The following is a 23,356-nucleotide window of genomic DNA, read 5'->3' on the forward strand; positions in this document are numbered from 1 at the left end:
TCTTGAGGAATCTCCATACTGTTTTCCACAGTGGCTGCACCAGTCTGCATTCCCACCAGCAGTGCAGGAAGGTTCCCTTTTCTCCACATCCTCGCCAGCATTTATTCTGTGTTGTTTTATTGATGAGCGCCATTCTGACTGGTATGAGGTGATATCTCATTGTGGTTTTAATTTGCATTTCTCTAATTATTAGTGATGTTAAACATTTTTTCATATGCCTGTTGGCCATCTGTGTGTCCTCTTTGGAGAAGTGTCTATTCATTTCTTTTGCCCATTTTTTTTGTTTTTTTTGTTTTTTGGTATTTTTTCTGAAGCTGGATACGGGGAGAGACAGTCAGACAGACTCCCGCATGCGCCCGACCGGGATCCATCCACCCGGCACGCCCACCAGGGGCGATGCTCTGCCCACCAGGGGGCGATGCTCTGCCCCTCTGGGGCGTCGCTCTGCTGCGACCAGAGCCACTCCAGCGCCTGGGGCAGAGGACAAGGAGCCATCCCCAGCGCCCGGGCCATCCCTTCTCCAATGGAGCCTTGGCTGCGGGAGGGGAAGAGAGAGTCAGAGAGGAAGGAGGGGGGGGGGGTGGAGAAGCAAATGGGCGCTTCTCCTATGTGCCCTGGCCGGGAATCGAACCCAGGTCCCCCGCACGCCAGGCCGACGCTCTACCGCTGAGCCAACCGGCCAGGGCCTCTTTTGCCCATTTTTTGATTGGATTGTTTGTCTTCCTAGTGTTGAGTTTTACAAGTTCTTTATAAATTTTGGTTATTAACCCCTGATCAGACACTATGTCAAATATATTCTCCCAGTGTGTAGTTTGTCTTTTTATTCTGTTCTTATTGTCTTTAGCTGTGCAGAAGCTTTTTAGTTTGATAAAGTCCTATTTGTTTATCCTGTCTTTTATTTCACTTGCCTGTGGAGACAAATCAGCAAATATATTGCTGCGAGAGATGTCAGAGACCTTACTGCCTATGTTTTCTTCTAAGATGCTTATGGTTTCATGGCTTACATTCAAGTCTTTTATCCATTTTGAGTTTATTTTTGTGAGTGGTATAAGTTGGTGGTCTAGTTTCATTTTTTTGCAGGTAGCTGTCCAGTTTTCCCAACACCATTTGTTGAAGAGGCTGTCTTTACTCCATTGTATGTTCTTACCTCCTTTGTCAAATATCAGTTGTCCATAGAGCTGTGGGTTTATTTCTGGGTTCTCTGTTCTGTTCCATTGATCTATGTGCCTGTTCTTATGCCAGTACCATGCTGTTTTGAGTACAATGGCCTTATAATATAACTTGATATCTGGAAGTGCAATACCTCCTGCTTTTTTCTTCCTTTTCAAGATTGCTGAGGCTTGTTTGTTTTCTTAACAGGTGATTGTCTTGTTTGCTGATCTCAGCAGGGGGCTTATTTGAAACTGTATCCAGGAATGTGGTGGGTGTGACCTGAGGCTTTGAAATCCTCTTCTGCCAGTTAATCTCTCTGGGGGCAGGTTGCTTTTTCAGCTTCAGTAGCGGGAGGTGTATCTCAGATCTCCAAGGAGACCTGAGTTACCGTCCCTCCTCCCCACTTCTTGTTTTCAGCTGTGTCTTGTTGCGCTGATTGGAGCTGGAGAGATGTCTGTATCTCTGTGACCTGGAAGTACTTTTGTATTTTGCTTTGTGGAAGGATCAGCCCTTCCCCCAGTTATGGCCGCCTCTAGCACTGAATTAGTCAGCTTTTTATGTCATCACCTATATTCCTCTCCCCCTCACCATCCGTCTCTCTCTTTCTCCTTTCTTTTTGGAAGACAAGCGGGCCCTTTCAACACTCCTTGTTCCCTGGTCGCCAGGTAAGTGGCTGTGAGCAATATTTACTGTTCTTTATCCTTGGAATTGAGAGCCCAGCCTCACCACCACCCCCCTGTTCCTGTAAGCAGGGGAGATTCAGGCGCTCCCTACCAGGTTTGTTGTGGCTTCTTCTTTGCTCCTTGATTTTTGAAAGCTGTTCTTGTAGTCCAGATTTGGTTTTTCACGCTGATTGTTCATAAATTAGTTTATAATCCAGTTCGGTGGTGTGAGCTGGGAGTCTGTGCATCTGCCTACTCCGCTGTCATCTTCAGGTCTCTGGCTGCTTCCTTTTTGAATATTCATCCAGATCATCCTTCTTGCTTACATACCTTCACAAAATGAATTTTTGCTTTCTGCCTTCAGTTTCTTTAAAATGAAGCCAAACCTGGCCCTGGCCGGTTGGCTCAGTGGTAGAGCATTGGCCTGGCGTGCAGAAGTCCTGGGTTCCATTCCCGGCCAGGGCACACAGGAGAGGCGCCCATCTGCTTCTCCACCCCTCCCCCTCTCCTTCCTCTCTCTCTCTTCCCCTCCCGCAGCCGAGGCTCCACTGGAGCAAAAGATGGCCTGGGCGCTAGGGATGGCTCCTTGGCCTCTGCCCCAGGCGCTAGAGTGGCTCTGGTTGCGACAGAGCAATGCCCCTGATGGGTAGAGCATTGCCCCCTGGGGGGCGTGCCGGGTGGATCCCAGTCGGGCGCATGTGGGAGTCTGTCTGACTGCCTCCCAGTTTCCAGCTTCAGAAAAAAAAAATACAAAAAAAAAATAAAATGAAGCCAAACCTCAAATTAACTTGCAAAATAAGCTGAAGAATTATCTAGATTTCAATGATTTTTAATCCAGTCTTTTATGTTGTCTTACCTATACTGCTTTTGATAATGATTTTTAAGAAACTTTCTTTTACTGTCTTCCAAAGAAAAGGTTGTTTCTTGTGGAAGAAGCAACCCCCTCTTCCATTAATTTTCTTTCCTTTTTTCTTAAGTGAGAAACGAGGAGGCAAAGAGAGAGACTCCTGCATGTGCCCCGACCAGGATCCACCCAGCAAGCTCTCTAGGGGGCAATGCTCTGCCCAATCTAAGGCCGTTGCTCCGTTGCTTGGCAACCAAGCTACTTTAGCACCTGAGGCGAGTTCATGGAGTCATCCTCAGTGCACAGAGCCAACTTGCTCTAACCAAGCCATGGTTGCATGAGGGGAAGAGAGAGAGAGAAGGAAGAGGGGAAGGAGTGGAGAAGCAGATGGTCACTTCTCCTGTGTACCCTGACCGGAATTGAACCTGGGACATCCAGATGCCAGGCCGATGCTCTACCACTGAGTCAACCGGCTGGGACCTCCATTAATTTTCATGAGTTTACTTAATTTAGTGATTATGGTTGCAAATACAACTGGTGTGAATGGGTTTAGGAACAAACACCAGAAATTCTTAGTGAGTGTGCTATGTAAATGATGGGTACAGGCTTGCACAGGTGATAAAATGCCCTATGGGCTGTGACTGCTTAGCATGCTGTGAGTCAGCCTGCCTGAGAGATGGAGAATGTGGCCTACTCCTGGAAAAGCAGGGAAAGTACCCATTCATTCTGTATCAAGTTTATGAATACATATGGATTGTAAATGGCTACAGCATTCAGTATTAATAACAGGAACAAGTTAGCACATGCTAGGGCCCAGGCATTATTCTAAGTACTTGACATTTATTAACTCATTTATTCTTTTCAGAAAACGTATGAGGCAGACACAATTATCATCCCCATTTCACTGATGATAAAACCAAGATCCAAAGAGTTCAGGTGATGTGTCCAAGGTCACACAGCTGGGAGATAGCAAACTTGTGATTTGAATTTGGGCAGTGTGCTTCCAGGGATCATGGACTTTAACTAACAGGCAACACTGCCCTGTGTCAGGCAACTATGAGATATGAGTTTGTGATCTGAGCATCTGTTTGAGCAGCTCATCTGTTCCCATCATCTGTCAAGGTCAGAAGCCACCCTCTCAGGAAGGAATAGACATACAGATATAAAGTCCTGAACTCAGACTAAGCTTGGCCTCCTTCCACAGGATGTGCTGCGCTGCTGGCTTCACCCCTCTCCTAGATGATGAGGATGTGCATGGTGCCAACTCTCATCCTTGCAAGCCTGGACCAGCAGCCATCAGGTAAGGGTGGGGTGACTCTGGTGACCATTCCCAATGCCAGATACAGCTTTCAGGGTTCCAGCTTCAGCTCCAGTGCCCCAGAATACCCCTCACATTTTGTCAGCTCCATGCCACCTTCCCATCAGGTAATCACCATAGGAGACGGAAGGTTGGGAGGCTCCCCAACCTGAAGCTCAACATATGTACCAGGGGCAGTGAGGGAGGGAGGACAAATGATATGTCAGGGGACAGCCCAGCATCTACTCATAGGGACCCAAGTTGAAGTGGCAGAAAAAAAGCTGGGGTTTGCCACTGAAGGCTGAAGGTGCCCAGGGCCGTCGGCCCCATCTAGGACACTTTGCCAGGAGGCAAAGCTTGAGAAGAGACCCAGCTAGGATGTCTCAGGGAACCTTTCCTATAGGAACTGCAGCGTGGCCCAGCATGCAGGAGCCAGGGGGAGCAATCCCAGGGAGCACATAGAGGCCGCTGAGGAGGGCATACGGCTCCAGGGACATGAAGATATGATGGGAAGAGGCTGTACATTCCCAGGCTACAGCCTGCTGCCCTATTTCATCTACCAGTCCACCAGTGGGAGCAGCCGTTTTGCTGTGGGTGTGTGGAACATTTAATAAGGGACAATCTTTCTGGATTTCCAAGAGGTATAGGTCAGACAAGGACACTGGAATCTAAAATCAGGAGACTTCCTCCGGAACCCTTATGTTGATTAGGGGTAGTGTTTTTTCTTGAACTCAGGTGCTAAGGCCACACCCAGGGCTCACAAGATGTTATCACTCACAGTGGCATCTGTGCCATACTAATGGCAGGGTTGCTAAGCGAGCCTTTATTGACAGATATAGGCCCCCCCCTTTCCTGAGAGAAGGCTGCTGGGAAGGGGAAGGCCTGGGCCCCCAGTCTCCTTTGGGTGTGAGGCCTCAGTGTGCCTGTGTGCTTCCCTCCTCAGCTTCGGTGCCACTTTAGCCTCTGCTGTACCAGCTGAGAGGAAAAGTGACAGTCCAGCAGACCTGGAAGACATGGAAGCAAACTTGAAGGGGTAAGTCATCAGCCAATAGTGCTGAGCTTCTGTGGTGGAGAAAGGCAACTCAGGTTTGCATTACCTTTGGCTGGAAAGGAGAGAGCAGTGAGGCCTGTGAGCTGGCCCAAAGCACATGGCAAGGGCCAAAGCCCCAGTTAAAACAATCTGGCCTCTGCCTCTGGGTCCACAGAGCGTTCCACTACATTGTGCCTTTAGTCATGAAGTCTTCCATAATCAGGAAGTCACCCACTCTCAGTCAGCAACTTCCCTGTGCTGGAGGCTGAAGCACACAGATAAATCAGACATGGCTGATAAGGGCAAAGCCTGTACAGACAGGAACAACATATCATGCTGGAGCAGGGGGAGGGGGATTAGTTTTGATGGCTTCATGGAGAAGGTGGCTTTTCAGATAAATCTTGAAAGGTGAATAGGAGTCTTCTGAGCAAAGGGAACAGTATATACAAAGGACTCCAATCAATCTGGTGTATCCTGAGTACTGTATGTAGCTGAGTGTGACTAACTTTGAAGGTCCTTTTAGGGTGATATTGAGGTAGGCCTGGGCTGACTGGTCTTTAATACCAGACATTGTTAAAGATCACAAGTTACTTAACTTTGGGGCACATGGTTTGTGCACTGCCCTCTGCTCACAGTGTCTCATACAGTCCTCCACACAATTTGTGCAAGATTTGTACCTAATTAGAATGAATAACAAAGGCTTTGAACCCAAGGCTCTGTGCCTCCTGGGAAGAGTAGTGCTCTGAAAAATCATAGTCAGGATGCTGAGATAGAGTGATGACAATGAAGAGGGAATTGCTTAAATGGATGTGACTAAGGTGAGCTCCTATAAGGAGAAGGAATTAACTCTGAGAAGCACGAGGATTAAAGAGCTGCATAAGGAAACACAAACCTAAAAACTCTGCAGTGGGAACATGCCCAGCATGTTCCAGAGCATAGAGTAATGGGAGCCTCACCAGTGAGGGGGACCATTGATGGAGCAGGGCCTCGGAAGGCTATGATAAGGAGGTTGGATTTTATTTCAAGTTTAAATTAAAGAGGAAGATGGTCTAATTTAGGTGTTTAAAAGGTGAGTGCCTTTTTTTTTTTTTTTTTTTTTGCATTTTCACACCATATTCAGTTACTTCTTTACATCTGTGACCTCCACTGAAACTTGGATGCTGGAGGGTGGGGTAGTCAAGTGATCTCTAAGGTATGAGACCCTATTATGTGACATTTTTGTTTCAAATTGCACTGACAATAGAGTGAAAACAATAACTGATACCCATAGTGTGTTCTGCTAGTTGCTTTATAATCTTCTCAGCAATCCTGTGAAATGGGTAAGATGGGGAAACAGAGGCACAGAAAGTTTGTGATTTGTCCAAGGACTTACAAAAGGCAGAGCTGAGTCCCAATGTAAGAGACTCTTAAAAAAAAAACTCAGGAAAAAACTTTAAAAAGCTAGTTTATGAAATCTGTTCTTTGAACCCTATTTTCAAGGCCCAGAACCAGTAATTCTTAGCTGGTTAACATGTAAAGCATTCTGTATGCATGATCTCACTATTTCCCAAACCTGGTTAAGGATTTGGCTTCTCATGCAATTTTTTTTTTTAATTCATTTTTCCGAAGCTGGAAACAGGGAGAGACAGTCAGACAGACTCCCGCATGCGCCCGACGGGGATCCACCCGGCACGCCCACCAGGGGCGATGCTCTGCCCACCAGGGGGCGATGCTCTGCCCATCCTGGGCGTCGCCATGTTGCGACCAGAGCCACTCCAGCGCCTGGGGCAGAGGCCACAGAGCCATCCCCAGCACCCGGGCCATCTTTGCTCCAGTGGAGCCTTGGCTGCGGGAGGGGAAGAGAGAGACAGAGAGGGAAAGCACGGCGGAGGGGTGGAGAAGCAAATGGGTGCTTCTCCTGTGTGCCCTGGCCGGGAATCGAACCCGGGTCCTCCACACGCTAGGCCGACGCTATACCGCTGAGCCAACCGGCCAGGGCCTTCTCATGCAATTTAACAGTGGAGGAAACACAAGGCTCCTGTGAGAATCAGAACTAGGAATAAAGCCCAGATCTGCTAACTCTAGAGCCCAGGCTGAGGACTACTTTTCTCGAATGTGTACAAGATTGCAAAATCAATACCCACTTTCTTGAACACAGTGTTTCACAACTCTGGCTGCACTTGAGACTCCCTCGGGAAGTCTTTTTAAAAATCAAAAACCTTCCTGAACTCTAGGCAGAGATTCGAGTTAATTGTTCTGGGGTAGGGCTTCATCATCAATGTCTTTTTAAAAGCTTCCAGTTTATTCTCATGTCCAGTCTAAGTTGAGAACCACTGCTATAGGGTAGCGGTTCTGAACTAGGGGCATCTCCTACCTCCTCACCCACTTCGGGTCACTTGGCAATGTCTGGAGATACTATTGATTCTCATAGCTTGGAGGAGGATGCTACTACACCACAGGGCAGCCCCCACCACAGTTAACCAGTACAAAATATCAACAGTAGCGAAGTTGACAAATCCTGTTCTAGAGCTTTCAAAATCTCTGTGGGAAGCCAGGAGATTCTGGATGAGGAAGAAAAACGGGTGGACTCAGAGATAAATCAGGAATCTTCGGGGGGGGGGGGTGTCTGGGCAACGAGTGCAAATGTATGCCTGTGCGCGTTTGCATCTAGTCTGGGATGGGACCTTTCTGTGTGTACTTGTGCGTGTGTACGCCTTGAGCGGGGCATGCATACGTGTGTGTGTGTGTATGTGTGTGTGTGTGTGTGTGTGATGCATACGTGGGGGGGGGGCGTGCCTGCATGTGCCTGCGTTTGGCATGCATCCGTGCATCTAGGCCCGGTGTGTGTATGTGTGTCTGTCTTTGGCGTGGTTGGGAGGGGCGGGGGCATGCATGAGTAGCTTGGAGGAGGACGCTACTACACCACAGGGCAGCCCCCACCACAGTTTACCAGTACAAAATATCAACAGTAGCGAAGGTGACAAATCCTGTTCTAGAGCTTTCAAAATCTCTGTGGGAAGCCAGGAGATTCTGGATGAGGAAGAAAAACGGGTGGACTCAGAGATAAATCAGGAATCTTCCGGGGCGGGGGGGGCGGGGGTCTGGGCAACTCATGTGCCTCCATTGGGCATGCGCGCGCACCTGTGCTAGTAATCCGTATGTGCGCCAAGCTCAGCGTGCGTGCGTGCGCCGTGCCTGGGCAAATGCACGCAGCTGCGTTTGTTGTGCGCCTGCGTTTGACATGCGTGTATGTGCCAGTGTGTGGCTGCGTGCGTGCGCGCGCTTGCGCTCGGCATATGCGCCCGTGGGGGCCTCCATTTCCTGCAGCCACAAGCTCTGGTCGCAGTGCATATGGGGAAGCGCGACCATCCACAAAACGAAATGGCCGACCTGGGTGATAGCAGCTTCCTTGGCGCTTCTGTTGCGGTCGTTCCCACGCCAGCCGCTAGATGGCGCGCGAGGATCACAGGTGGGAGGGGCCACCCAGGGCTCCTGCTGTCCTTTCTCAGCCCTGTTGAACCTGGTATCCCAGTGTCTTTGGAATTGAAGCCCCTCCTACCACCGCAGTACTTGCGGAGGCAGAAGAGAGGAGGTGATGGGGTGCCCGAGAGGAGCTGAAAGGAGCTTCTGTGACCCAAACCTGTTTGGCAGAGTACCCTGGAGTCAGTCGTTGCTGGACACTGAACCCTGGTCTTCAGAGCTGTCCAGTGGCAGGGGCTGTGACATGTAGGGAGGGCAGCCGGACCACTCTTCTACAAGGAACCTTAGGACGGACCTACCTGCTCTGGGTTCTGAGGATCCGTAAGGACAGGCTTAGTTACCAAGTGTTGGGTGAGAAAGGATGATGGGGGTGAGCGGGGAGATTATGCAGGACAGTTGAACTTGTCAAACTTGAGGAATTCTGCCCTACTCTAACTTGGGTTTGCTTCATCACACGTACAGGAAGAGGTGGTATGGTGCAGTGATTAGGAGCATGGACTCCTATGCTTGGTATTAAATTTAAGCTTTGTCACTCTTTCTGTGTCCTGGGTACATCATCAGCTCTGTGTTTCAATTTCTTTTAGAAAGGATGTAATAATAGTTCCTATCACGCAGGGTTGTTGTGAGTGAGGGTTAAGTAAGTTTGTATGTGTAAAGCATTTCCTGGAACAAAATTTATAAAAACTTAATAAGGCAACCCAAGGAACACCTCCTTCCACCATAACTATTCAAGGACACTTGAAGAGCTGGTCTCTGCTCCCCTTTAGCAGATTTATTGGCTTGATCTCACTTAATAGAGTAGTTTGTATTCTCCCCACTAAACTTTTATTAGGCTTTACATCAAAAACATAAGCTGTTGCCTGACCAGGCAGAGGTGCAGTGGATAGAGCATTGGACTGGGATGTAGAGGACCCAGGTTCAAGACCCCGAGGTCGCCAGCTTCAGCGCAGGCTCAGCTGATTTGAGCAAAGATCACCAGCTTGAAACCAAGGTCACTGGCTCGAGCAAGGGGTTACTCAGTCTGCTGAAGGCCCGCGGTCAAGGCACATATGAGAAAGCAATCAATGAACAACTAAGGTGTCACAACAAAAAACTGATGCTTCCCATCTCTCTCTGTTCCTGTCTGTCTGTCCCTATCTATCCCTCTCTCTGACTCTCTGTCTCTGTAAAAAACAAAAACAAAAACATAAGCTGTTTTCCTCTGTATTATATTGCAATCTGTGTGTTTCAAGTTGATGTTCTTTCTGCCTGAAGAACAGGTAAACTTTAAGCACATTTATTCATTGTGAACAACTTTGGTTCCCTGCACCTGAGGCTGAAGGATTACATTGCTTTCAGGTCATACTCTCCAAAAGCTATGGTCACTGCTCCCTTGTTCTTCCAACTTGAAGGCAGGGAGCCTGCCTACTACAAGATTAACTTTCATAAATAAAGAGTACCAGGGCTGGAGATAGCTGGTGGTGTGGTCTTGTCCTCAGGTAGCCCCACCATCAATTGAAGGCAGGCTGCTGTTCTGGGGAGGTTTGAGTTCAGAATGAGCACGAATCAAGGTTATAGTGAACTTGGTTTTCACTTTATGGAATGCTGGGTGCCTACTCTCAATAATCTGACTCAGTCTTTGCCTCTGGCCTAGTAGGCATATGACCTCAGGCCACCAAACAGCAGCACCATCACATAGGGTAGAACTTCTAGAAGAGGCACCAGCAGAGAGAACAATGCCCTTGGCAACACTTCAGGATGGGAGATAGTGATGGGAGAGGTGTGCAAGTGTTGGTGTCATGTGAGGCCAGGAAAGACCCCCTGAAGAGCTCAATGCCTGGGACAGCCGAGAAGCCACTCCCTCCTCTGAATTCAGGAGTGGAAAAAGCATCAAAGGCTCTGGTTTCACCTAGTACATGCGGAGAATGGCCTTTGTCGGTGGGAAGGCAGTAGCCATGCTGGGGTCCTCCTGAAGAGGAGACAGACTGCTTCCCAATATGGGGGCAGTGCTGGGCTCTTCTCTTCCCCATCCTCTGGGAGAGGAGCTGCTATGCCCACAGGAGGCGACATCAGCTTGCAGTGGGTGAGCAAGGACTAGTCCCACAACACTCACTCCATAAGTGCACTCATTCTTCCTCAGCTCCTTGGCTGGTTTTGAGAAGAAGAATGTAGTCACCAAGCTGGGAGAGGCCTGGCAGGAGAAGCCTGGAGCCCTGAGAAGTGGCCGGGAAGACCCAGCTGCACTCACCCAGCAGCCTGAAGACCCCAGCACACCGGAGCGGCAGAGCAGCCCCAGAAGACCCCAGCAGCTCATGGAATTTGAGAGCCAGGCCAGCAGGTAAGAGCTATACTGTGCTGAGTTCCTGCCTGCCCAAGCTGGAACTTTTTCAGGCTCCATGGCCCAGATGGGGCCTGCTTTCACCCCACATTCATGACAGTGCCTGTCACATCACACACCAGGTGCTCCTGCCTCATGTGGGATTAGAGAGGTGACTCCCTGGGCATAGAACAGTGTCAAGGGGTTTCCTGTGGTGCATGAAGCTGGGATGAAGCCTCTTGTGTGAACAGGTGTTTGTCCCCAGAGATAAGTGCTGGCTAATTCCTGAAATGTGGAGCAGGAAAGAGGTCTCCCAGAGGATACATGAAGTGTAGGTTGGGTATCCCAAGTAGATGAAGGCTATTTGTATGTTGATGGGGCCCGGTGAGTGAGAGAAAGCAACAGGGCAAAACAGCAAGAGAGAAGGTCAGGGTGAGAAAGCATGAGTAAGCGGGCATAGAGAGGGTGACAGTGGCATTGCAGGTGACAGTGGGATTAGGATTGGCAGTGTGTTGGTGTGTCAGTGTGCATGAGTGAGAGAGGGCATGTGTGACTGTGACTGGAGGTGACCATGTGGTATGGGTTGAAGTGTTGAAACCAAGGCTCTCCTGACAACATTTGAAATGCTGATCCCTACACTTCATGCCCTATCCAGTTGACAAACATGCTTACAGATTAAGATGCAGTGAGCTTGTATTTCTTGGAAATTTCAGAGAGAGCAACTGGAATCCGTTACTATTTCCACACATCCAAGCACAGTTTATCACACAAGACAGAAATGCTGGAAGGGGAGAGCCAAGACTCTTACTACCCCAGGATACAGGATGTGGTCCTTGTGACTTCTCTTGTGGAGATAAAATAAAAATGTTCGTCAATCTTTATGGTACTGGGGTTCTTATACTGTAGAGATTCCATATTTAGATAGGAGGCTATTTTTAGAGCCAGTTTCTCCTATTAAATAAAAGGTATTCTTACTTAAGAATATCTAACTCGGCCCTGGCCAATTGGCTCAGCGGTAGAGCGTCGGCCCGGCGTGCGGGGGACCCGGGTTCGATTCCCGGCCAGGGCACACAGGAGAAGCACCCATTTGCTTCTCCACCCCCACCCCCTCCTTCCTCTCTGTCTCTCTCTTCCCCTCCCGCAGCCAAGGCTCCATTGGAGCAAAGATGGCCCGGGCGCTGGGGATGGCTCCTTGGCCTCTGCCCCAGGCACTAGAGTGGCTCTGGTCGCGGCAGAGCGACGCCCCGGAGGGGCAGAGCATCGCCCCCTGGTGGGCAGAGCTTCGCCCCTGGTGGGCGTGCCGGGTGGATCCCGGTCGGGCGGGCGCATGCGGGAGTCTGTCTGTCTCTCCCCGTTTCCAGCTTCAGAAAAAAAAAAAAAAAAAAAAAAAGAATATCTAACTCGTCTTTGGTTCCTTTGCCGATCCTTAGCCCCAGGCCCTGTATGAGCCCAGACCAAAGTTACTGAGAAAACAACTTTGGATTTGCTGCCATTTCATATGGCTTCCTACATCATTTAGTGTTCCTCTTAGCAAGAGGGGATGCAAAAAGTACAACCTGTAGATGAAGGTGAAGTGGATTTCTTTTTGGGTGGATGGGGCAGTGTCAAGAGAGGCTTTCTTCACAGATGGCATGAGGTTGGAGATAGAAGATTTTTGCCAGATGGGCATGCTGAGAAGGAATACAGAAACAGATGGCTGGGGTGAAGGAAGGGTTAATTGGTGGCTTGGTGGGATGTGCTGAGAGGGAGAGCTGAGCAGGCGCCTGCTCCTAGGCTAAGGAGTGTGACCCTAGGCTAAGGAGTGTGACTCGCCTTCTGATGCCCCAGAGGCCACTGACAACTTTCAGGAGAGCAAGGTGACGGACTTGATTTGTAAGAAGATTTTTTCCAGCTACAGTGTATAGGATCAGGCCAGATGGTGTACAACAGTATGAGTCAGAGGACCAGTTAGAAGACTTCTGCTCAGCCAGAAGTCAATAAAGCCACAGCAGCCCAGGCCAGCGCTCAATCCACTGCGCCACCACTGCTCAGGCGCCGCATTTTCTTTATCCATTCAGATGTCAATAGACACTTGGGTTGCTTTCACCTTTTGGCTATTAATAGTACTGCAGTAATGATGGATGTACCAGATATCCCTTTAAGATCCTGCTTTTAGTTCTTTTGGGTGTATACCCAGAAGTGGGATTGCTGGATCATATGGTAATTGTATGTTTGTATGTTTGTTTGTGGAGGAGCCACTATACTGTTTTCTGTGGCAGCTATACCATTTTATATTTCTACCTACAGAGCCAGAAAACTTTTAAGCAGGGGAATGATATAGCCAGATTTATGCTTTAGTTATCTCTATGGCGACAGTGAGAGGAAGGGACTGGAACTGGGCAGGGTGGAAGCAGGGAACTGTGGGAGTAAGCATCAGATACAGGGGTTGTTGCAAGCATTTTCTTAGAGCCAGGTTCTCCTATTAAATAAAAGGTTTTCTTACGTAAGAATATCCAATTTGTCCTTGGTTCCTTTGCCGATCCTTAGCCCCAGGCCCTATAGGGGCCCAGACCAAAGTTACTGGGGTCACTTATACCTGGACATACTCAGATTATCATATCAGGGGTTTGTGGCCTTGATCACTGACTTGATGATGAGCAGGAGCAGGGGAAATCTTGCCACAGAGACACAAGTTCTTTGATGTAGCACAGGCTTGGTGCCCTTGATAAAATTTCAAGACAGGCAAGAAATCAGTCTCCCAGAAATAGCTGGGACCTGAGTTTGTGACTAGGCTTTTACAAACAACTGTTGTGATTTAAACTCCCCTAATGGGGCCCTGGCCGGTTGGCTCAGCGGTAGAGCGTCGGCCTGGCGTGCGGGGGACCCGGGTTCGATTCCCGGCCAGGGAACATAGGAGAAGCGCCCATTTGCTTCTCCACCCTCCCCCCTCCTTCTTCTCTGTCTCTCTCTTCCCCTCCCGCAGCCAAGGCTCCATTGGAGCAAAGATGGCCTGGGCGCTGGGGATGGCTCCTTGGCCTCTGCCCCAGGCGCTAATGCCCCGGAGGGGCAGAGCATCTCCCCCTGGTGGGCAGAGCGTCGCCCCTGGTGAGTGTGCGGGGTGGATCCTGGTCGGGCGCATGCGGGAGTCTGTCTGACTGTCTCTCCCCGTTTCCAGTTTCAGAAAAATACAAAAAAATATATATTTTATGAAGGAAATTTGAGTTTTATAGGGGCTAATTTAACTCTAACATTCCCCTTTGCCATTATTATTTTTAGTAGTCTCATTTATACATACTAATTTAACTATTAGCAACTTCTATCTTACAGAGAAAATTAGGAGATAGATCATTTTGAACTGTCTGTCATATACAGCATTTTGTAGCAGACTAGTAAAGCTTATGAATATATATCCCATAAAAATTTATAGTTTCTGCTTTTTGTAGGATTTTTTCAGTGTGGGAAAAATGAACTCATTTATTAACAAATCCAAATACAACCCCTCTCTGCTACAATAAATAAGCAAAAAGTATGTAAACTTAAAATTAGACTTAGTAGCTAATATTTCAGTGTTTTATCTTACTTAAAAATGATATAGATATTTCATAAATAGTTATTAATTAATTTAACAAGTCTAAGATTTTAAATTACCAAAAAGATCTTGGATCTTGTCTTAAAGCTGATAAAACATAATTAGCGTTGAAATAAAGTTTTCAGAATAATGACTCAGTTTGGTTAAAAGCAAATTTATATTTTTATAATGTGAAACATCTGGTAGATATCATACTAGCTTATTCACCAGTAAACCTGTTTTTTGTTTAGGAAGAATACACCCAAGTAGAATAAAAATGTATGCTTGTGTTAGCTATAATGTTAAAACTCACAAGACATAGCTGTTTGTTTGTTTTTAATTAAACTAACAATATTAAACTACTCTTGTTCAGCAAAGATTTACCTAAATTCTTTGAACTTGAATTTTTAAAAACATTTGGGCTAGTTTTTATAAGAATGCTTTATTTTTAATATTCAAAGTATTAGAAATTGTTTCTTTAATTTATGAGAGGTTTAGGAATATTTAAGTAATATAAGTGCTTATTTATCTCTAAGTCAATTGAAATAAAGCATAAGGGATTTTAAGTTAATTTGGTAATACTATCCAGAGTCAAGAAAATATTACACTATGTAACATACCTAGATACCATATTTCCCCATGTATAAGTCACTCCCATGTATAAGACACACCTTAATTTTGGGGCCCGAATTTAGAAAAAAAATGTATTACATAAAGTTATTGAACTCAAGTTTTATTCGTCATAAAATTCATACAACTCCTCATCACTGTCAAAAGCTCCCATCCATTAGCTTGTTCTCATCTGTGTCTGATGACAAATCACTGTCTTCAACAAATGAGCGCAAAAACAAGTGTGAAAAAGTGGGAAATGCAAGTAAAAAAGATCTACAACCACTGTATAAAATGCACCCAGTTTTCAAACCTCAAAGTTTTCCAAAAAAGTGTGCGTCTTATACATGGGGAATACAGTACATAAACACACTGGCAGAAACTAATGGATTTCTTATGGCTTTAATTCTAAATCTCCAGCCATGAGTCAGGTATAAACATAGAAATACAAAATGCAGTGGTTTATATAAGAATTGGTTCCCCTCTTTGCCTTGTTTTTTATTTTTATCAGAATTGTGTTTTCGACAGATGGGACAAGTTGAAGTTACTTGCTGAGTATGAAGAGTAAAACTTCCTGCTAGTATTTGTAGAGGAGGCTTTTAAGAATTTTTTTTTTTTTTGCCCTGATATGTAAATCTTATGGAAACTGTAAACTAATTTTGAGGTGAGGAATCAAGAAAGCAAATATTAGTCAGGGTTTCTCCAAAGCCCATCTACCTGTATAAAATATCCAGATAGTTTCCAGTTGGGTTTTTTCTCAGCTTCAGATGGTTGATTCGGAGGTTTCTGAGATCCTGGCTTCTTTTTTTTTTTTTTCTTTTCTGTATTTTTCTGAAGCTGGAAACGGGGAGGCAGTCAGACAGACTCCCACATGTGCCCGACTGGGATCCACCCGGCATGCCCACCAGGGGGGCGATGCTCTGCCCCTCCGGGGGGTCGCTCTGCTGAGACCAGAGCCACTCTAGTGCCTGGGGCAGAGGCCAAGGAGCCATCCCCAGCGCCCGGGCCATCTTTGCTCCAATGGAGCTTTGGCTGCGGGAGGGGAAGAGAGAGACAGAGAGGAAGGAGAGGGGGAGGGGTGGAGAAGCATATGGGCCGCTTCTCCTGTGTGCCCTGGCCGGGAATCAAACCCGGGACTCCTGCACGCCAGGCCGACACTCTACCACTGAGCCAACTGGCCAGGGCCGAGGCTAAGGGCTTCTTAAAGGGTACCTATAGGTAGGTCTGGACACAGGGATGTAGGGACCCTTCGGTGCCAATAGTTTGGGACTTTGGGAAGCCATAGTAGTTTACGTGGAAAGTTGACAGTGATAAGAGAATGAAAAAGTGAAAAGATGGAGTGCTGACGGCTCTTTCAAGAACTTTGGCTGTTGGGGGAAAAGAAGCAACAGAGGTGGAGGGAGGGTGGCTGAACTTGAAAAAGACTTTGGTTTGTTTTAAACAGGATGTTTAAGCGATGAGCCCTAGCTACTGCCTCCATCCCACCTCTGATCCCCAGACTTAGAGATAGGAAATCTAGAGGAAGGTACATGATCAGATTGAGCCAAGGGGAGCAGGTTGAAGTTCCATCCTGACTGCCATTTATGAGCTGCAAAGGGATCCTCACCTCAGATTTTTCGTCTGCAAAAAAAGTGGGGGGGGGCATGAAAATGCTATTGCCCCATAATAACAGCAGTAACTACTTCACATAAAGGAGACAAGAAGGCCCTGGCCGGTTGGCTCGGCGGTAGAGCGTCGGCCTGGCGTGCGGGGCAGGGCACATGGGAGAGGCGCCCATTTGCTTCTCCGCCCCCCCCCTCCTTCCTCTCTGTCTCTCTCTTCCCCTCCCCCAACGAGGCTCCATTGGAGCAAAGATGGCCCAGGCGCTGGGGATGGCTCCTTGGCCTCTGCCCCAGGCGCTGGAGTGGGCAGGGCGACACCCCGGAGGGGCAGAGCATCGCCCCCTGGTGGGCGTGCTGGGTGGATCCCGGTTGGGCGCATGCGGGAGTCTGTCTGACTGTCTCTCCCCGTTTCCAGCTTCAGAAAAATACAAAAAAAAAAAAAAAAAGGAGACAAGAAGTCCTAGCGGCAAAACCAAACGATCACAATACATACACCAGCCCTCTATGTGCCTCGTGGCGCACGTGTGTGTGCCTGCACACCATTTCTTGCAGCCCTAAGATAAGACTGCTTTGGGTGCCAAAAAATGCCACCATCAATAAAGAAAATGGCTGCCCTGGGCGAGATGGTCTTTGGCAGGGCTTATTCTGCAGCTTTGACCACACCAGCTGCCAGGTGGCGAATGAGGATCTCAGATGGGCTTAGCCGTATTATCTCTGGGTGTCTGGGACCTCTTCTGTTTGTATGGCCTTCCCTCTCTTATTATGGGGTCACAAGCCCTTTTGAGACTCTCTGGCATGTGAGACAGTCCTGTTCCTTCTCCATCCTACCTTCCTGCCTGGAGAAGAAGCTGCTTCCCAGAGAGCTGGGTGACCCCTGCCGGGCCTGGCTGTATACACTGGTCTGAGCACCAGGACACAGGAAGAAAATACAGCTTGGGACTTTTTAGTTAGTACAGTTGGATTGAAACGGTGAAGACTTAGAGACAGGGGCCCTGGCAGGTTGGCTCAGTGGTAGAGCGTTGGCCTGGCGTGCGGGGGACCCGGGTTCGATTCCCGGCCAGGGCACACAGGAGAAGCGCCCATTTGCTTCTCCACCCCCCCTCCTTCCTCTCTGTCTCTCTCTTCCCCTCCCACAGCCGAGGCTCCATTGGAGCAAAGATGGCCCGGGCGCTGGGGATGGCTCCTTGGCCTCTGCCCCAGGCGCTAGAGTGGCTCTGGTCGCGGCAGAGTGACGCCCGGAGGGGCAGAGCATCGCCCTCTGGTGGGCAGAGCGTCGCCCCCTGGTGGGCCTGCCGGGTGGATCCCCGTCGGGCGCATGCGGGAGTCTGTCTGACTGTCTCTCCCCGTTTCCAGCTTCGGGAAAATACCAAAAAAAAAAAAAACAAAAAGAAAGACTTAGAGACAGGGTGGTCACAGTGGGAGTAGAGGGAGAGGAATACCATTGTTCCCAGCTAGGAGAAGACTTTTGTCTTTTCTACAGGTTTTTTTTTTTTGTATTTTTCTGAAGCTGGAAACGGGGAGAGACAATCAGACAGACTCCCGCATGCGCCCGACCGGGATCCACCCGGCAGGCCCACCAGGGGCGATGCTCTGCCCCTCCGGGCGTCACTCTGCCGTGACCAGAGCTACTCTAGTGCCTGGGGCAGAGGCCAAGGAGCCATCCCCAGCGCCCGGGCCATCTCTGCTCCAATGGAGCTTCGGCTGCAGGAGGGGAAGAGAGAGACAGAGAGGAAGGAGAGGGGGAGGGGTGGAGAAGCAGATGGGCGCTTCTCCTGTGTGCCCTGCCCGGGAATCGAACCCGGGACCTCTCCACGCCAGGCCGACGCTCTACCACTGAGCCAACCGGCCAGGGCCGACTTTTGTCTTTTAAAAGCTCATTGAAGTCTTCAGATGTTCTTGCGGATGCCCCCTTTGTCTGTGGGAAGTAAGTAGCAGTATTGAGGTCCCCCTAAAAAAGAGACAGACTGCTTCCCATTATGGGGGCAGTGCTGGGCTCCTCTTTTCCCCATCCTCTGGGAGAAGAGTTGCTATGCCCACAGGAGGCGACATCAGCTTGCAGTGGGTGAGCAAGGACTAGTCCCACAACACTCACTCCATAAGTGCACTCATTCTTCCTCAGCTCCTTGGCTGGTTTTGAGAAGAAGAATGTAGTCACCAAGCTGGGAGAGGCCTGGCAGGAGAAGCCTGGAGCCCTGAGAAGTGGTCGGGAAGACCCAGCTGCGCTCACCCAGCAGCCTGAAGACCCCAGCACACCGGAGCGGCAGAGCAGCCCCAGAAGACCCCAGAAGCTCATGGAATTTGAGAGCCAGGCCAGCAGGTAAGAGCTATACTGTGCTGGGCTCCTGTTCCTACAGCCAGGGTTCTGTCAGGGTCTCCACCCCAGAACAAACCCTGACACACTGAGCGTGCCAGTTACCTTCTGCCGGTTTGACTGGTTAAAAGCCAGTGGGAAGCTGACCAGCAACAAGCATCTAGGAGTAGATCTACATAGGCTTCAGTTTGGAGCTGCAGCATCACATCTGTTAGACCAAGTCTGGCACAGAGAACCATGTGGTCTGAAAGCCATTTGGGCAATGAAGAACTGGGCTGGAAGAGGGATATAGGGTGCCTTCGTCGTTCGTGGAGGCAGAAGGTATGGCTGGAAAGGATGGGACTCCCTGCCAGAGATTAAAGGGAAGTTCAATGAAGTCTTCACTGCAACCATTACCAGTTTGGCCTTGCATGGCAGCATCTGGATTCTCCCTTTGCTCGCCAGGGATACTTTTTTCTAAAGTGGCCATGAGTTTAGGAATAGTCTCATGTGAGCCAGTTGTAGGCGGTGGCCATATACACATTAAACAAGATAGCCAGGGGCCTGCCCACCTGCCCTTAGGGAGCAGACAGTGTACCAATGAATAAATACAATAGAAATAACACCATAGTGATAACTGTTAGCATTTACAGTGTGCTGAGAACGTGAAAGCATTGTTCTCATGCTTTATGCATACTCAATTCTCACAGCAACCCTGTGGGAGGGTACTATTATCTCTGTTCTACAGATGAGAAACTAAGGCAGAGGGAGCTTAAATAGCTTGCCAACTCTCATCCAGCCATGCAGTGGCCTAACAGGGGTTAGACCCCAGACAGCCAGAGCCAAGAGGCTGTACTGCTAATCTCTGTGATATATATTTTGCCTCTCTTTGTGATTAGCTCTAATAAGAAGGAAACTGAGTGGTCTGATTAAGAGGGGCCAGGGCAGGCGTGTTGTAGCTAGGATGGTCTGGGAAAGCTTTTCTGCTGATTGAGGGACAGTTCAATTGAGACCTAACACGGAAGGAAGAGCCAGCCTAAGAACGAACCTGGGAAGATGAAACATGGATAGAGAAAACAACATGCACAGAGATTATGAAAGAAAAGGAATCAGGAAGAAGGGACTGAAAGAAGGTAACTGAAGGATAATAAGTAAAGTGAAGAAGGGATAGGAGACCAGGTGGGTGGGGCCAGGGCTGGACCTTGCAGGCTAGGGGGAGGAGGCTACAGGAAGGAGGCAAGATGAGGGGTAGAGAGCCCTGCCATTGGAGTTTCCCATTGCTCATATTGCAGTGCTGGAGGGATCCCTATGGAATTATTGTTTATCTTGTTCCCTGTCCCCTTGACTGCTATACAGGGTGTGAATCAGAGGACGCCACTTAATGTTCAATCAGAAGAGGATGCTGTTTCCTTCTCTTGTAGGCAGGTCTCTTCTTACTCTCTGGCTTTGTATTTTATCTGCCATCTGTTTTTCCAGGTTCCTGTGGGGCTTCCCCTCTCAGCCAGTCCACTTCCTTCCGTTTCCATGCTGAATTCCTGTGTCATAGGGTGACGTAGAAATATGCATAAAGTGAACGGGCACCTTGAGGCCTGTGCTGAGACAGCAGGTACTTCAGAAGGGCTTCCTGGAAGAGAAGGTCGTGTTAAGTTCAAAGATACGGGAAAGGTCATCCAGTATGGCTAGAGCTTCAGGAACATGTGACACCATTTGAAAAGATGAAGCTTTACTTACTCTGAAACTAATTGAGGTCTTGGGCACTGGATCCTCTGGCAAGGGAATGACACCACAGAGCCTAGGCTAGGTGGAAGCAGACTATGTCCAGAGCATCTGAGCAGCAGCATATTGTAGGGAAACCAAAATCAGCCAGGGAAGTGTGCGCCACAGAGCTAGCCTTAGGCAGCTGGAGAGTGGGCAGGTATGATATGGATGGCACAGATGGGGCAGGGGTGTCAGTGGTGGGGCCAGACAGGATGCCCTGAGTTGCAGTGGGCAGATGTGGCAGCTTTAGTATGGGACTGGTGACCTGGGAGCAGGCAACGTGAGAATAAATAAGTCTCTGGCCAGAGAAAGGCTTTGTGAGCTGGCTAGGAGGTCGGATTCCAGGCCAGGGGCTGTATGTTGCAACCAAAAGATGGAGATTCAGAAAAATCATTATATTTGTCAGTTTCATGCCTCTGCTCATGGGTGGTGCCTTCCAGAATAAACTGCATCCAAGCCTCTTCTTTGGTGATGCTTAAATTCATTTCTCTCGCTCTCCCTCAGCATTTTGTTCTCCAGAGAGGTCACTGGATGATGGGGGCGGGGGAAGTTGATTCTAAAAAAGGGCTGTCCCATCCAGTGAAAGGGTGAACTGGGCTGTGTCTGTCAAGTCCCCAGTAATCCCAAGGATGTGCTCTAATCAAGTAAATCATAGGCCAAGGCTCTTGGCTGCAGTGGGGAGTTCTGGGTGGATACTGTACTGCAAGAGTGGGGTTTTACCACTGACTCGCAGTGTGACCTGGGTCACCTAGCTGAGGTTTTCTCATTTGTAAAATGAACGGTACCACCTCTTGACCTCAAGAGTCTTGAAGGGCAAAAGTTCAGTGATTTGCAAGGTTTATATCAAAATCATCAGTGCTTTAAAAAAACTCTTTGAAGTGACAGTCTGGGGATTAGGGTTCAAAATCCCTGTTTGATGTCAGCTTTCAGTATGGACACACTCATCCCATCCTCTACTTCTTTCAGGGTGAGAAACCCCTCGAGCTGCGTGGTCACTGTTACAGTCAGTGCTGCCCCTGAGCAGCCTCATGTTTACATCCCAGCCTCCCCAAGCGAATTGGACTCCAGCTCAGCCAGGTAAGAAGGAACAACTTGGGACTTTGTTCTCTGGGCTGTTTCCTCCCTGGAACTAAAGGACTAGGTTTTTGTCTCATGTCACTTCCCTGAAATTAGCTCTAGTGCCTCCCCCAACTCTAAGCAGCCTATTTGTTAAGGGTCCACATAGTGCCCCCTGAGTCCCTATTCCAATGATAAGCTGAGATGGTATTTCCTAGGGCTCCACCATCCATAGGACCTTGCAAATAGCTCTTGGGTAACATTGCCAAAAGGTCAAAGAAAGCCCACTGAGGCCAGGTCATATGTTTCTCTCCTTCATATTACCCACTGTAAGGAGAGACACACACCTACTACCTCACATGCATTCTTGGTCTCACCTACAGTCTTCAAGTGTAGGAAGGGAACACGTAGGGAGGCTTAGTGAGGTTTGTGTGTGAGAGTTGGGTCAGAGGGGCCTCTGCTGACATCAGGCACAGAAACGGGGCTAACTTGGGACCATGGTGAGCCCAGCATGAGGCAGATCTTGTTTACGATGTCAGCAAGCCTGGCCAAGATGAGGTGACTTCTGGGCCTCTGGAGATCTATGAAGGGACAGGTTGGGTTGCTGGTGGAGACTCACAGAGTGGAGAGGCCCGGCAGTCTGGGGCTGAGGCCTGGAGGCTCTCCTGGGCCCAGTAGAAGGGGAAGAAAATACAGTCAGTAAGGCAGGATGGAAAGGCCACTGCACTGAAGTTGGTGGGGGCCTGCCTCCGACAGTGTTGTGATCTGTGGGAAGGAGGACAACATTGCCACTGGCTGCAGGGACCCTCTTTCTTTTTTTTTTAAATTTTTTATTTATTTACTTTTTTAGATTTTATTTATTCATTTATATTAGAGAGAGAGGGGAGAGAGAGAGAGGGAGAGATAGGGAGAGAACAGGGGGAAAAGCAGGAAGCATCAACTCCCATATGTGCCTTGACCAGGGAAGCCCAGGGTTTTGAACCGGCGACCTCAGCATTCCAGGTGGATGCTTTATCCACTGCGCCACCACAGGTCAGGCCGGGACTCTCTTTCTCAAGCTCTCACATCCATACAAAGCAAGTTGAACTTGCAGGCTTTGATTTTAGCCTGAGTTCCCACTGGGCTCAGCAGTCCAGCGGCTCCCATTTGCCACTTTTTTTGCCCAGCACGTCTGCCCCCAGGCCTTCCCATTATCTCCTTAGCTTCCTTCAAATCAGCCTGGGGTCCTCCTAGCCCTGGATCCCTCCTTTGTGCCAAGCCTCATCCCCTGGAATCTTTCAGTATGCCTCTTTGTGTTCTGCTATGTTTGTTCTACAGCAAAGGGATTCTCTTTGTGAAGGAGTACATGAATGCTAGTGAGGTATCTTCCAGAAAGCTGGTGTCTTCATGCTACAGCAGGTAAGAGCAAATTCCTGAATCTTTCATGTCATGGCCTCCTCCTGTGCGGCCCTGTACCATCCTCATTGCTGCATCCCAAGTACCTCATCTAGGACCTTGCCCAGAGTAACTTCTGTGTAATCATTTATTGAATGGGTATATGATGTAATTGCCTATGGACACAATTTATGCATTTCCAGTTGTTCTACCCAACTTGATGCCTTTGTGTTCCATCTTTATCGTTAATTCACTCTATGCCTCACGTCTAGTGCTATCCCTTTCTGCTTGTCTTTGTTTCTAGATAGACTACTAGCTTTCTTTTGTGAAGTAGCGAGAGCATCATTCTTTGCAGAAGTGGTGGGACCCTTAGACACCATC

The 23,356-nt window shown here is 48.7% G+C and overlaps 1 protein-coding gene across 3 annotated transcripts in view; it reads left to right on the forward strand.

Annotated features, from left to right (window-relative positions):
* The window catches only part of ZNF185 (zinc finger protein 185 with LIM domain), an 84,498-nt gene that overhangs the window by 47,561 nt on the left and 13,581 nt on the right, over positions 1-23,356 (forward strand). Inside the window, exons 15-20 of one of the 3 annotated variants that reach the window (XM_066248798.1) lie at positions 3,863-3,958; positions 4,899-4,988; positions 10,564-10,761; positions 18,617-18,814; positions 21,512-21,622; positions 22,919-22,999. In XM_066248798.1, the coding sequence (XP_066104895.1) occupies positions 3,863-3,958; positions 4,899-4,988; positions 10,564-10,761; positions 18,617-18,814; positions 21,512-21,622; positions 22,919-22,999 (774 nt within the window). The remainder of the gene's footprint in view (positions 1-3,862; positions 3,959-4,898; positions 4,989-10,563; positions 10,762-18,616; positions 18,815-21,511; positions 21,623-22,918; positions 23,000-23,356) is intronic. The other 2 variants (XM_066248800.1, XM_066248799.1) reach the window with 2 other exon arrangements.

Source organism: Saccopteryx bilineata, chromosome X (genome assembly GCF_036850765.1).
Source record: "Saccopteryx bilineata isolate mSacBil1 chromosome X, mSacBil1_pri_phased_curated, whole genome shotgun sequence".
Lineage (NCBI taxonomy): Eukaryota > Metazoa > Chordata > Mammalia > Chiroptera > Emballonuridae > Saccopteryx > Saccopteryx bilineata.